Consider the following 14648-nt stretch of genomic DNA (forward strand, 5'->3'; position numbering starts at 1 on the left):
CATCAGCCCTAAGAGAGTTCCAAAAATGCATGAATGTGGCATTTGGGGACCTGGGTTAGTAGTGAACATGGCAGTGCTGGGTTAATGCTTGGTCTTGATAATCTTAGATGTCTTCTCCAACCTGAACTCTTCTGAAACTCCTGCCTCTTCTCTCTCTCAACACATAGACTTCTCCCTCTTACAATTTTGGAGACTATTTCCTAACAGAGATGGCAAGCAAACTGTTATCACTGCCTGCTCCACATTTAGCAAACACCTCCCCTACTTCTTTTCTTGCAGCTTCTCACAGATGAGTTTTTCTTTCGCCCATCCAAAATTTATTACTGGGCGAAAAGAAAAACATCTTCATGCTTGATGATCCTTTCCCAGAAAGAGCGGCTCCCACTTTTGGTGGCATAGTTTGGGACATCAAGATAGGCCAACCACAGCTTCAGTGGTGGTTGGCCTTCGGCTCCTAAATTTTCATCCTTTCCATCATAAGCTGCCTCTTTTCACCCCACTCAAAGGGCGCACCACTAAAGATTTACCGCTGTAAATCCTCTCTGGTTTTGTGCTAATCACCCAAGTTTCGCTGCTTCAGCTGGAACCACTGCTGGCTAGGAACCACAGAGACAAATCCTTACCCTCAACAGCCAGAGAGACGATGCCCTGCGTGTCCTCCACCCCGTACATGACGTCGCAGCGATAGACCCCGGCGTCGCTGGCGCGCAGCTTGGAGAAGGTCAGCGAGGCGTCCCCGCTCTCCTCGGAGTGGCTGGGGACAGACACCCTGTCCTTGTAGCTCTGGCCTATTTTGATGTTGCCGTTTTGGGCCACCAGGACCGTGGTTTCCTTGGCGTCCTTGCCGCTTTTGTCCAGTTCCACCTTGGACCATTTGATCCGGAGGTACTCGGCGGCGTAGCTGGAGGATATGGTGGGTGTGGTTGAGAAGAAGCATGGCAGGACTGAAGTTCCAGAGAGAGATCCCTTGACCAGGGTTTTTTTCTCTGCTTTAACTAGAAAAAGGGGAGAGAGCGAGGAGAGAGCAAGGAGAAATCACGTTAGTGTAACAGCAAAATCAGAAACAGATATATTTCATTGTTAATTAACGATTCACTAATCCAAATACTAAAATCCATGAACCTTACTTGATTTCTAACAGGACTAGGGAGTACAAGCTGAAAAACAGTTTGTATCAATCTTGGTACATCTTAGGCTGATGATGGGGGACGTTTCTCTTTGGAAAACTTTCATTCTGACTTATTTTCTCCATTTGTTATGGTCACCAAGTAATTAACCTTTGGGAGCTGGTCTGAAATTTTAGGTGACAGATGAACTGTAAGAGCTATTTCTTAAATTCACAGGAGGAAGACCACTCTGAGTGAAAAATTATGAGCTACCTCACTGGCCAAAACCCTGAGTGCAGGGGAGCTGCTGGAGTTCACACCTTGCCTCTCCTGATGGCAGCTGTTCCTGTCCTCAGAGGGAAACACAGCCCATGGCTTTGCACCCCTGTCACCCCTGACCCCACTCTTCTCTCAGGGGTTAAATCTTTTTATTGCACACGTGCTGAAACAAAAGCCTTTCCAGTGAGAGTCTCCCAAATAGCCACTCTTTCAAAGCTGTTTCCTTGTAGCCTCCGGGCCTTTAACACATCCCAGAAATGAAATATTTCAGGATGTAAAAGCAAAGGAAGAAGTAAAGCAGGCAGAAAGTCCCTACTTGGCTCAGACTTGACATGATCAGGACTTTTATCATTTTTTATGTCATCTCCAGCTGCAAATATTTCAGAGTGAAATCCTTCCATCTGACAATATCCTGAGGGGGAAATTGACTACTGTTCATCCAAGCTGCACACTGTGACTGAAGAGAGGGTTTCTGATGGATTTGCCTTTTTTATGTGATGTTATTTCATCACACGCAATGGCTCAATGAAGATTAAAAGCTGATGCTCAACAGCCAGTATTTTACCTCTTTCACAGTCCTCTCTAACATTTTTGAAAGGTAGAGCATGGTCGTCATTATCTTGAAGGGAGCTGGGATTTATAAAGTTTAAAAACATAATAACTTAATAATAGCCATCAACAGAATGATACATGAAACAAGAAACACCAGCATATGAAAATTATCTGTTTATCTATGATAAAAAGTATGATCTCTCCATAAAGAGTAGAAGATTGGAGGGTAAGATGGAAGGGTGAGTAGAGGGAGAGAATTAAAGAGAAGCAAAAAGGGAAGAGAAAAAAGAGGAGGGAGAAAAAGAAAAAAAAAAGAAGAAAAGAAGAAAGGAAACAGAAAAAGGAAACGGGAAAAAAGGAAAGTGGAAGGAAGAACAAAAGTTGCTCATTAACCTGATTGTTTTTAATAGGCAGATGATTTTCCACAGAACAAAGTCTTAATGGTATTATCTAAACAGGTTCAATACAAGAGTCATCAGCTTAATGCCCAAGCATTTTAATAATAAAGTACTAGCCAGAAAAAGAGAAAAATAGGCTGACAGAGAAGACACAGAATTCTGAATTAAGTTCTTGGGTCCTTTTCATCCATACCTACCAACTAGAATTCCTTGTTCACACAATTCAAATAGAGTCAAAATGATGGTATCAAAGCTGATGAAACCAGAGATCTTTTATATCACCTTTATTTTGTTGAAACTTCACAGAGCTACAGTGGTTAGAGATAAAGAAATAGAATGAATTCTGAGTTCTATCAGTTGTGATGGAATTACTGCCAAATTGCACAGGTGGGAGATTAAAATCAGTTTCAAAATATTTAGAATTTATTATGATCTCTCGTCATCTATACACCTTACAGGAACTTTCTTCTTAATTGAAGAATGACTAAATTATAATTATACTGACTGACAGAACTTTAAAAAACTTTGTAAGAACACTCTTTATGATTAAGAGTGATCTGGAATATCAGCGCTGAACCCCGAGGAAATTTCCTCCCTTTAAAATTTGTGTCTTCACATCAGCCAGCTGGAAGCCTTGGCAAACAACACAGTTCATCCTGATATGAAAACTAGATCCAGCTTAAACTGTGCTACTTCCCAGAGCAGGAGATTCTGTGGAGCTGCAGTTCTGCCCAACTTTAGAAAGCATTATACCACACTTTATAAAAAACTTTGTTGTGGCGAGGTGAGGGAAGAAAGAGAAGACAAGAAGAAGGAAAGGAAGAGGAGAAGTAGAAAGGAGGAGGAGGAAGTTTTTTCCTACAGAAAAAGACAATATTTGGCTGACATAATATCTGAAATACAAGATTAAGTGATGTTCCTGCACAGGTCCAAAAAGCTTGATTTCTTGCAGCACAACAAATTAGCTAGTGTAGCAGAATTTACTGACCAATGCAGAAGCTATCAGTATCTCATATTAATCCATATAACCCTTTTTTTATCCCCTTTAGCATTTTTGCTAAGCTCATATTCCATGTCAGCCCCTATCAATGGGATGTTTTCAAAGGAAGACAGCTGGATGTCTTCCTTTTGAGGTGGGAAGAAAGGAATTCTTGCTTGAGAACAAAGTCTCTTTCTCCAAAATGTGTACACTTGTTCTGTGGCAAATGTGTACAAAATCCTTAAAGCAGAAGTCTAGATAATTTTTTAAAAGGGCAGAATTCTGCCCTTCTGTATGACATTAACCACAATGACCAGGCCAAGAGGTCTGCAGTGGACAAGGAGTCTGAAGAAAAGAGTGCCCTGCATGGTGTGGCACTGCTTAGAGGAGTGAATTTGCCACATAACTGAGTTCAGCTGAACAGAATGTTGCTAGTGACTATGCAGACAAATCCCACATGCTTAAAGAATAAAATATTCTATTTATTTTTAGCTAAATTTATGAGGGGAAAAAAAAAAAAAAAAGAAAAATGTTGCATCTCATTTTTCAGTTCATCAACAACCTGCTGAGACATATGGTATATTGCCCTGTCTAGCAGCAGAAATAGAAAGGATCACTGAAATTGTGTGTTTTGTCAATCTAGCTGCTAGCACTGAGCCTAGGAGAAGCTTTCCCATTATCAACCACTCTTTTAGTGAAGATAATGAATTAAAATGAGTGAAACTTGTAGGAAACACTGAAAGGTAATGGACTGAGACCCAACAACAACCTGAGTCCTTTACTAGGTGGTTTGTGGTCTGAGCAAGCAGAATAAGAGAAGGACATATGGAGTGATGAAGAATTAATTTTATAGTCTACAAGACACTCACAAGGAGCCAGGCAAATGTAAATCTCAGCTGCAGAGCTCAACACCACAAATGTGTTTCCTACCCAAAACAGGTAGGAAAAACTCCAGTGTTGATTATAACCACAAAGCCCAGCTTGTAAACCACAACAGTGATAACTTGGGAATTGGTGTGTCACAAAAGATTTAATTTTAAATCCAAACTAAGGATTGAAAAAGAAAATGTCTATCTTTCAGAATGCTGAGATACAGCATTTTTAGAGTATTTTTAAATAAAAGCTGTACTTATAAAGATTGTGTGTAGTCTTCCAACACTCATTCTTAAAAATATTATTGCACCAACTGTCTTTTCTACAAAAGATAAGGACATGAGTTGATCCCACAGATTCTTTGGGATCATGAAGTAGATCAATTCATGAAAAACGAAAATGTTTTCATCCTTGTCCTCCTCACCATGGCCATAGTTTGAAAATGGTTAGTAGTCTGTAGGCCAAAAGAATGGCCCCTGACTTAAATGTGAACAATGTGAACTTCGTAAGTTTACTTTTTTTGTTCAACATCAGGGTCTTTCTGAATGTCTTTGAAAAAATTTGGACAAATAAGGATGGGTCAGAGCCTGATCTACATTCGAAAGAATGAGACATTCATAAAAATCTCCCGAGTACCAAAAATTCCTCTCTGGAGATAAATGAGCCATTTATGGTGCAATAAAAGGTGGAGTAAGTGAGAGGACATGTAAAGATGCCATCCCACACTCTATAACTCCAATGATCCATGCAACTCCTCGCACTTAAGAGTGCTGCCCTCTCAATCCCTGTATCCCTGAATTCTGCATTTGTGCAAGGCAGTGAGTCAGGTCTGTGGTTTGATCCAGACCTTCCCTCCTCATAGCTAATCTAAATCTATTATCCTTTTTTTTTAAATTGGTTCCACTAATGAACCAGTCCTTGTCATTATCATTAAGACTACCTAAACATGTTACTAGCAATAGTGTTCCAGATAGGTGGGAAAAAAAAAAAAGGTAGTAAATGCGATTTTCCCAAAGGCTAAAATCAGTTTGAGGAGTACCTGGAAATAAGAGGGAAAGAAAATTTTAAAAAATCTTCCTTTGAGACTTGGCAAACCTGCTTTCCCAATTTTTTCAGCTTGCAGCAGCTGTTGGGATATTTTCCATACTGAAGACATGACCCAAACTTTCAAATAACCAGGGCAACCACACATGGATACATACTTCAGTCTTGGCATGCAATCACCAAGAGAGGTAGTAAGGGCTCCTTCCTTTCCACCCAAACCTGCAGCTGCTCTAACACCTCTTTGCTAAAGACCCCAGCAGCCAAGGGATCTGCCCCAGCTTAGCTCATGGCAGCCCAAGCACAAAAGAAATAAATCATTATTGCCTTGAGGAAGACACAGAAATAAAATTGGTGACATGGTGCAGCATTGCAGGGACAAAGATAGTTTCCCAAGTTTGGGCTGTTTCCTCAGTCCTGTGAAATGCCCTACCAATTAGATCACTAAATTCATTTTAATGAAATGTTCTGTGTACAGAAGACTTACCTTTAGGTAGCATATATGTTATAACTAACGTAGAGTACATCCATAAGATACTTTTTATACTTAACAACATCTTGACCTAGAAATGAAGAACAAAAGAGTAAGTGGTTAGTATTGCACTGTGTCCTTAGCAAATGTAACTTAGCACATCAGTATTTGCCACTGGTGTCAGAAGCAGTCCTTCCTGCTTTCAAGGCATCTTCATTTAGCAATTTATGGTAGAGAGTTGTTATAATGACCATGACCCTCCATGGAATACAGATCTGTAATGGGTTTCAGGTTGTTGAGATCTGAGTGATTCTCTGACATGTCAGTTCCCTTTGGGTTTGTCTCTCACTTTCCTCTACAGGCTCCACCTTCCAACAGCTGGAAAAGTTCTTCACATGTTTCATACATACACAATAATAAATTGCATGTTCACAACATTATTTCTCAGTTTTCATTTCCGTTCATAGTTACACATGCTGAACCTGTAAATATCCCCAAAGCTACAAAAGCATTGCAAGACACAAAAACACCAATGACTACAAAGGGTTTACAAATAGTCCCTCATCCATACAGTTACATATATGTGCTATGAACACCCCAACATAATAAATTACCTTCAGCAGCAGTTTGTCAAAACGCTGACAAATTTTTATCACTACCTTTTTTTTCAATAACAGTATTTTCCTGATATTGCTGCAAAATCTGCTGCCTGAGCTCTTCACCAGGGCAAGTAACCAAGCTGACCGTTTTTCTCCTGTTCAATAGAGCTTGCAGTTGAACTGCCTTAAGGATCAGTGAAGGAGAGATTTAATAGATATGTACCTGTGTTATAACCATGGAACCTGCACTCCATACGTGTACAATTTGAAATTTCCACTGTTAAAAACTCCACAGGCTGCACTGAACGTGACAGCAAAGACACACAGAGAGGCAACTTCAGAAAACTCCTGGTGACGTGTTCAACCTCAGGACAGCTCTCTGCACAGCTCACAGCTGCAGCCCAAACTCCACAGGAGTCTGTGTGAACTGGCACACATCCTGTAACGTCTGAGCAGCACGGGAAAGACGCAAAACATCTCCAACCAAGCCTTTCCAGTGAGGCAAGCGAAGAATTCCCACCCAACAGGGCTGAAAACCCCAGAGCCCTTCATTCCCTCTACATGGATGGCCCGAGCCAGCTGGTTGCACAGGGAAACATGTGCTACAACCTATTCCCTGGGCGTGGAGGGAGAAATGCAGCTGCTTTCCACAGAGTGGGCTGCGCGCTGCCAAGGACGCCCCATCTCTGCTGCAGCCATTCAGGACAGCTGAGTGTGGAGTGTGATATCACTTATTTTGCAACATGAACTTCATGGAATTTTCACTTTTCACAACTGAGTCCCAAACTGGAACCAGGACTTCATTCAATTTAAGCCCTAGATGCCATAAAACTTCTTAGGAAGACCCTAACACCTCCACCCAAAACCACTCAGACTTTTATCTCTTCCTACATTTACACAAGCCAAGCTGCACGTGAAGAAAACAGAGGTGACTATTTATTAGCTAACTTTAAAATTCCATACTGTGCCCTGGTGCAAACTCTCTGTAGAAGGCTGTTATGAGTGAGGAGGTTGCACAAGATCAGAGCTGCAGACACCCCAGACCTCTGAATGCAATGGATTCGCTCTGGAATACAGTCACATGCTTGCTTAGATAAACACTTAAATGATCCTCATTATTACCCAACAATTAAAAGGAAATGTGATGTCAGCCTGAGCCTACAGATGTGCAGAAGGACCTTGAAGCAACCCTTGTATCCCAAGAATGCTGGAAGCCTCAAGAACCAAAACCACTGCAATGAAGCTCCTTTGGTAACACAAGAGCTCTGAGGAGAGCATGAAAAGAAGACTGACTGGAAGAATTCTCCACCTTCCAAGGTGCTGAGTGAAGGACCTGCCTGCCAGACAAAGTTCTGGCCCCTGTGAGAGCTGAGTGGCTCCAGACCTTCTGAGATGTTCTGCCCACATGTGCTCCCCTGCGTCACACACTGGCTGCATCCACAGCGAAGCCAAGGTCCAGAACAGAATGTTTACAAGTTCAGCTCCCCATGTTTACCCGTAAGTTTTATCTCCCTCCTTCCCCTGAAGGCAACCTTGCCTTTTGGGACCAGAACCAAGGGAATCAAAGGAACCTGACAAGGGAATGAACAAAGTATTTTCTTTTTCCCGACAACGGGGGTGTTGCACCTAAACAGAGCTGGTTGCATTTTGCACCTGGCCCACTTCCCTGGCTCTGACCTGGCGTACCTGGGTGCCTGGCACGTGTCAGTGGAAGCATGTTGCCCTTGGAAGTTCACTGCAATTGCTGTCATAACACAAGTGCTTCCATGTTTGGTAAGAACACAAACCCTGCTGCTACGCTTCCAGTCACCAAACAAAACACACACACCCACAGGGACAGATGAAAACAGAAAGGCAACTGTGGAAGGGCAATTTTCAACGTATCCATGGGAACAGAAGAGAACATTCCCGGATGTGATGGCTCCTAGCCTTTTAAGGAGTAGGGCAGGGATTACACCTGCTGTACCAAGGGCTTGGATAGCTCAAAAAAACTGCACTGTTTGAGCACAAAGCTTAATATGACACATTCACCAAAAATCCCTACCTGACTCTCAGAAAACCACCTCCTGACTTTTTATAAATCTTTATCCTGAAATGCTCACTCAAGCAATGAAAACCCTGGGGAGAATGGTCTGATTTTCAGCCCTAAGGGTCAGGAGTGTGACTCCCACACAACCCTCCACACCTGAGGGTTGGTTTTATGCTCCAGGCTTTGGTGGGTTCCCAAGTGTTGCCCAGTGGTGCTCCACTCAAGCTGCCAGAATTAAATGTGCAATTACCCCTGCCACCCTCTCCAAACAAGCAGACCATAGCAGCAGCACCTTGCTCAGCCCCACAGGGCAGCCTGGCTCAGGAGGAGACAGAGCTCTGCAGACCCAGTGCCAAAAATCCTCCTCAGGACCCACAGAGGTTTCTGCTTACACCTTGCCCCAATTCCCACCCACATTTCCAGGCTCTTGGATGTGATTGCAGAGGACTGTGCTCTCCTGTAGTCCCCAGAGCTAATCCCTGCTCCAAAACACGTTTGTGTTTACCATTTCTGCACCCTACAGCTCACAGAAGTCTGCTGTCTGGCTGCTGTACTGCCCCTAACTCCACTGCAATTAGCCAAAATCCATCTAACTCTACCTTTTTCCACAAGATCTTTTTTTTCCCCCTTGGTGTCACTACACCTATAGTAAAAGAAATCCATAACACAGCGAGCAAATCTTGCCAACTCAAGCTGCAAGACTTGAGTAAGTGTTTAATTTCCACCTTCTGCTAAAAAAGTACCTCACTTGACGTGACCAAACTTGGGCTGCCTGCTTGGCTGGTTTCCAACTGGGCTGATCCATTTCATTAGGAGCTACTACAGGCGGATGGATCTACAGTAGGAATTCGTGTTACATTTCTAAATGGGATGCAGCCCTGAGTGCAGCATCTTTTAACCAACAGATGCAAAACTCCTGGGCAAGCTTCACTTCTTTAAAAATTAGCAGTTGGGGTTCTCCCTGTGGGGAAAGAGAGAACTCTCCTATTTTTGCAGGCACTGCTACCTTCCCTCAATACAGCAAAAACTCATAGGAGCAGTAAGTTCTGACCAAATTCCAGCTTGTGTTTAGTTTGCACTGTAAGCTTGATCTCACACCAATGCTATTTTAATTTAACCAGATGAGAGAACATCATGTCTCCCTTTCTGTTTAAAACTTCAGGTTCAGAAAGCAAATTGTTCTGGTGTGGAAGAGACTAAAGCTTACAATCCAAAAATACTCCTGGTTTCTCTGAAGCTGAGACAATGAGGAATTTGCCATATTAGTCATTTTCATAGAGGTAGCAATGTCTGTAAAACCTACAACTTCTCAGGTCACACTGAGATTGGTTCTGCACATGCTCTACAGCTGCATTGTGAAATCTGGATGTGTTCCTTAAACACGTACAAAGCAGCCTCTGCTCATCTGACCCTCAGAGTGACAGTCAGAATGACATAAAAGATTAAAAGAAGGAAAAAAAAAAAAAAAAAGAGGGTGGGACCAAACAGAACAAGGCACTAGAGAAGAGAAGGAAGGCTGCTCATTCTAATGGGTAGTAAAACAGTAAATTACAGTTTCCAATGGAACCCCAAAAAGGAGGAAATCACCAGTCCCAGTCACAGCACATCCCTTGCTACCTTCCAGGCTCTGAAAGCTTCACAGGTACCATCCCTCCTCAAAGGCACACATTCTGCACTTTGCTTTACTTCTGCAGTCCTTTGATCTGTTAATTGCTGCCACCCATCCACCTCACCATCAGCACTGCCTAATTAACTTTGCCAGCCCCACCGCCTCCCTGCCACGTGATTAATTAGCACACTGTGCCGACACATGGCACATCAGCCTGCATCCAGCTCACCAAGCCCTTGCTTGGCCCGTAATCCCTTGGAAAGGCCTCCCCCCCCCAAGGCCTTGGAGGTTTTTGGGGTGTCTGCATCACCTCTTCCTCATCACCTCCCGCAGCTGTGGGGGGAAAATCTTCCAGGCTGGAGCACAGACAGGAGCAGTGACCAGAGCACAGCGTGTTCTGCTGCCTCGGGACATCCCTCACAGCTCTGTGCTTGTCTGCCAGGAGCAGCTCCAGGCTCTGGGACAGCCACGCAGAGACACAGTGGCAAAGTGCCAGAGGCAGCCCGTGGAGGAGCAGCGAGCACACCCTGCTCCTTCTGCATCATCCCAGCTCCACCTTGTCACTCCTGCCTTCCAGAAACATGGAATGTCCCAAGCTGGACACGCAGGGATCAGCAAGTCCAGCTGCTAGCCCTGCACAGGATACTCTGACAATCCTACCCCGTGCCTGAGAGCATTGCCCAGCCACACTGACCTCTGCCAGGCTTGATTCCAGCTGAGGATCTCTGGTGCCCAACTCTCTCAAGCACCTGCACTGCTGAAGGGAGCAAGAGGTGGAAACAATCTGAAGGTGTCACTATGGTACCCCGCACTGCCATTGTGGGTTTTGGCACCACGGCAGCCCTGTGGGCTCCAAGAGGGGTTCTTCAGCCCAGTGCTGCTGCTGGGCACAAGGGTGGCTGTGGGTGCCCTCAGCTCGCTCTGCCATCCCCACAGCCCTGGTGCCACCTCAAGCCCAGGCACTGAGGGATGCCTAGAGAAGGAAACGTGCCAGTCACACCGTGCTGTCCAGCACTGCCCATCGGGCACTGCCTGCTCCTGTGCCACAGAATCACAGACTGGTTTGGGCTGGAAGAGGCCTTAATTATCACCCAGTGCCACCCCAGCCATGTCAGGGACACCTTCCCCTGTGCCAGGCTGCTCCAGCCCCAGTGTCCAGCCTGGCCTTGGGCACTGCCAGGGATCCAGGGGCAGCCCCAGCTGCTCTGGGCACCCTGTGCCAGCCCTGCCCACCCTGCCAGGGAACAATTCCCATTGCCAAGATGCCAGCCAGCCCTGCCCTCTGGCCCTGGCAGCCATTCCCTGGGTGCTGTCCCTGCAGCCCTTGGCAATTGTCTGTGTCCATCTTCCCTGCAGCCCCTGCAGGCCCTGCAAGGCCGCCCTGAGCTCAGCCCAAAGCTTCTCCTGCCCGGCTGAGCAATGGCAGCTGTGCCAGCCTTTGCTGCCAGCAGAGCTGCTCCGTGCTCTGCCTCCTCTGTACCCACTTCTTGTGCAGAAGACTCACATGGCTAGGATGGGGAGTGCGAGGAACAGCGGCGACAGCGGCTCTCATCGAGGGGGTGTTGCGTGTTTTAAATTATTTTATTACGGCGGTGGTTTGTGGGGTTTGGCCTTTTTTCCCCCCTCACGCTGACGGGCCCGGAGCCCTCTGGCGGGAAACCGGCGGCCGCGGGAGCCGCCATGCCGCCGCTCGCCGCCCGGGGGCGCCGCGGGGCCGCCGCGCCCGCCCCGTTCCTCGACAGCGGCCGCGCCCCCGGGCCAGCACCGGGCCCACGACCCCGAACCGGGACCGAGCCCGCGGGACCAACACGGTGCCGAGCCCGCCGCCCCAAAACCGGCACTCCACCCCCGTGACCCCCGGCGGACACGGAGATTCCCCCAAAGGCCAGCCCTGGCACAGCCTCCCCCCGCCCCGGCAGCGCGGGACCGCGCCCGCCCCGTCCCGGGCTCGCTCCGTGTGGGGGAGGAAACTTCCCCTTTTCGCTCAGACCGAGAGGCCAAAAAAGAAGAGAAAAGGATTAAATTTTTTAAAAGGCACGGAAATAAAGGCAATCCCTGAAGCCACCCGGGATGGGTTTTTGGTTTGGTTTCTGTTTTTTGGGGGGTTTTGGTTTTTTGGTTGCCTTTTTTTTTTCACCGCGTTTCGACGCTCACGCCTCAACCAAAAAAAAAAAAGGGAAAGAAAAGGGGAGGGGAAGGTGGAGGGAGGAGGAGAAAAAGGGGGGAAAGGGGAAGGAAAGGGGGAAAAGGGAGGGAAAAGGAAAAAAAAAAAAGGAAGGGAGGAAAAAGGGAGGGACAGGGCAAAAAGGGAGGCAAAAACGGGTAGGGAAGAGGAAGAAAGAGGAGGGGGGAGGAAGTAAAAAGACGGGAAAAGAGGAAAAGCGGGTAAAGAGAGAAGAAAAGGGGGGAAAGGAAAAGGAAGGTGGGGGAGAGGGGAGGAAAGAGAAAGGAGATGAAGAAAAAGGAGGAAGGAAGGGAATGGGGGAAAGGGAGAAAAACCGAGGGAAGCGGGTGATAAGAAGGGAGAAGAAAAAAAGAAAAAAAAAATTAAAAAATTTAAAAGAAGAAGAAGAAGCAATGGGGGCTTAATCCCGAGAGCCGGTGCAGTGAGGGAGGGAAAGGGGGTGGCCGGGAGGACGTGACCAGGGGGACAATGAGGGGCCGGCCCCCGCCCGCTGCCCGCCGCCCCTTTGTGTGGGGACGGGCCCGGCCGAGGCTGCCCGCGGCCCCGCTGCCGTCCCCACACACGCCCCCGCTCCTTCCCGCCGTCGGAACTCGCCGCTCGCCCTCCACCGCGCTCTCACTTTTCCTTTGTGACACAAAGGCGAAAGCCCTGGCAGCGGAGCGGGGGAAGGCACAGCCCGTGCCCCAGAAAGTGGACGTGGGTGTATGAGGGGGCGTTTTGCTCCACTGACCTTGCGATCCTCCTCCTCCTCACCCACTGCCCCCCTTTCCCGCAGAGAAAATGTGGTTCGGGGCACGCTGCTCTCCGGCTCCTCCGGAGAGATGCTGAGCACCTCAGAGCTGCTCTGCCCTGCGAGCAGCTTTCCAGGAACATCAGGGGAAGGGATTGGAGGGGAAAAAAAAAAAAAAAAAAAAAAAAAAAAGGGGGATATGGGGAGCACACAGGAGTGGAGGACACAGAGCTCACGCTTTTCCCAGCGCTAGAAAACTGGTGGCCGGGGGGAAAGGTCCGCTCGCGTCGCTCCTGCCACACACGGGCGCTTTGTGTACTTCACACCCGTGAGGAGCAGCGTCCTCCGGTCTCCCTGCGGAGCCCCGCCGCACGCCAAGGTGCGGCTCTGCCTTCCCAGCCATCCAAACCACCAGCACCGAGCACCCTTGTCGGGGCTCCCACCCCAAAGTCTTCTATTCCCTAGTTTTCTTTGTTCTCCTCTTTGCACCGGTTTTTTTTTTCTTCTCTCTCTTTTTTTTTTCTTTTTTGGTGGGTGCCCGAGCATCCCTCCTTCTCCTCTTCCCCCGCGTGTCGTTGAACTTACCCCAGGTTGTTTAAATTCACCAATCATCGCTACTCCCTCCCGCTTAAGATTTGCAGTTCAAACTCTTTGTTGGTGCAAGCAGTGAAACAATTGTTTTAAATCTTAGACTAGGTGTTTGCTGGCAGTCATATCACAGAAAAAAAAAGGAGGGGAATTAAAAAAAAAAAAATCACTACAAACCAACCCGCAATAAAACAGTTATAGTTACCTTAAAAGGTAGCGTATTGCAGAGATAGCAAAAAATCACAACGTGGTGGCTGGGCTAGTCCAGAGATCCCAGTGGCCGCATGAAAGAGTAAATCCCCTCGTTAGTGCTGGAAGGAGCCGGTGGTTCCGGGCTGTCCCCTTGTGCCGGAGCTCCGTGTCCCCTCCTTCGCTCGCTTCCCGCCGGCGAGCACCTGACTCGGAGCGGCGGAGCCGGGACCGAGCTGTGGGCAAAGGCAGCGAAGCCTGCAAGTTCAAATGCGAGCCTCAGCCACCCATCATTATTATATCGTTGTACCGTCAGCGCTGCAGAAGGAGGGGCGCTGGCTCGGGGAGAGGAGGGTTCACAAGCTCTGCGAGAGCCTCCTTGCAATTTCCAAAGCTCCCGCAGCTGCTGGGCGCAGGAGAGCCCCCAGCGCCTGCCTCCGCCGAGCGGGGCCCCCCCGCCCCCGGCCGCCCCCTCGGGGCTCCCTGCGGCCCCCAGACCCGGAGCGGGGACCCGCAGCCCGGTGCGGCGGGACGGGTCCCTGCGAGCTCGCCCGGAGCCCTCCGCAGAGGGGCAGGCGGGTGCGAGAGGCGCATTGTTCCCCAATTAGACAATTAACCGGGAAGAGAATGCAGGGACCTCCTCCACCCCTGGCTCCCGAGGCCGGTTGAAATGGGGAAAGTGACTGGGACCGAAATGCCTTTTTTCCCCCTTTTGCCTCCCCAGTCTCAGCGGAGGTTGCAATGAAAGAATAAATCGGTGCTGGTTCCAAACTTCCCCCGCCGATGCCAATTCACAGGCAGCCTCACATCGGCAGCCGCCCGAGCCAAGCTTCTCCACCCATGCATCTCCAGCCACTTTCTTTTTCTTTTTTTTCCCTTTTCTGCCTTTTTTTTTTTTTTTTTTTAAGATTAGACTCTGCATTTGCTGTCCAAACCTCTCAGAGATGAAGTCATAAGTGGAACTCTAAACCACCCTTTTACAAGGGATGTTCACCAGTTAATAAAGGGTCTGGTGTGCT

At 47.6% G+C, this 14648-nt stretch overlaps 1 protein-coding gene across 6 annotated transcripts in view; it reads right to left on the reverse strand.

The window, feature by feature from the left end:
• The window catches only part of VCAN (versican), a 99201-nt gene extending 85229 nt beyond the window's left edge, over window positions 1–13972 (reverse strand). The window contains exons 1-3 of one of the 6 annotated variants that reach the window (XM_064405735.1): window positions 13646–13972; window positions 5716–5791; window positions 624–995 (exon numbers count right to left, since the gene is read on the reverse strand). In XM_064405735.1, the coding sequence (XP_064261805.1) occupies window positions 624–995; window positions 5716–5785 (442 nt within the window). In that variant the 5' untranslated portion in view covers window positions 5786–5791; window positions 13646–13972. Of the gene's footprint in view, window positions 1–623; window positions 996–5715; window positions 5792–7247; window positions 7384–11441; window positions 11487–13645 lie in introns of those variants that run through there. The other 5 variants (XM_064405734.1, XM_064405738.1, XM_064405739.1 and 2 more) reach the window with 5 other exon arrangements.
• Window positions 13973–14648: the final 676 nt, after the last annotated feature.

The sequence above is a fragment of the Passer domesticus genome, chromosome Z, assembly GCF_036417665.1.
Source record: "Passer domesticus isolate bPasDom1 chromosome Z, bPasDom1.hap1, whole genome shotgun sequence".
Lineage (NCBI taxonomy): Eukaryota > Metazoa > Chordata > Aves > Passeriformes > Passeridae > Passer > Passer domesticus.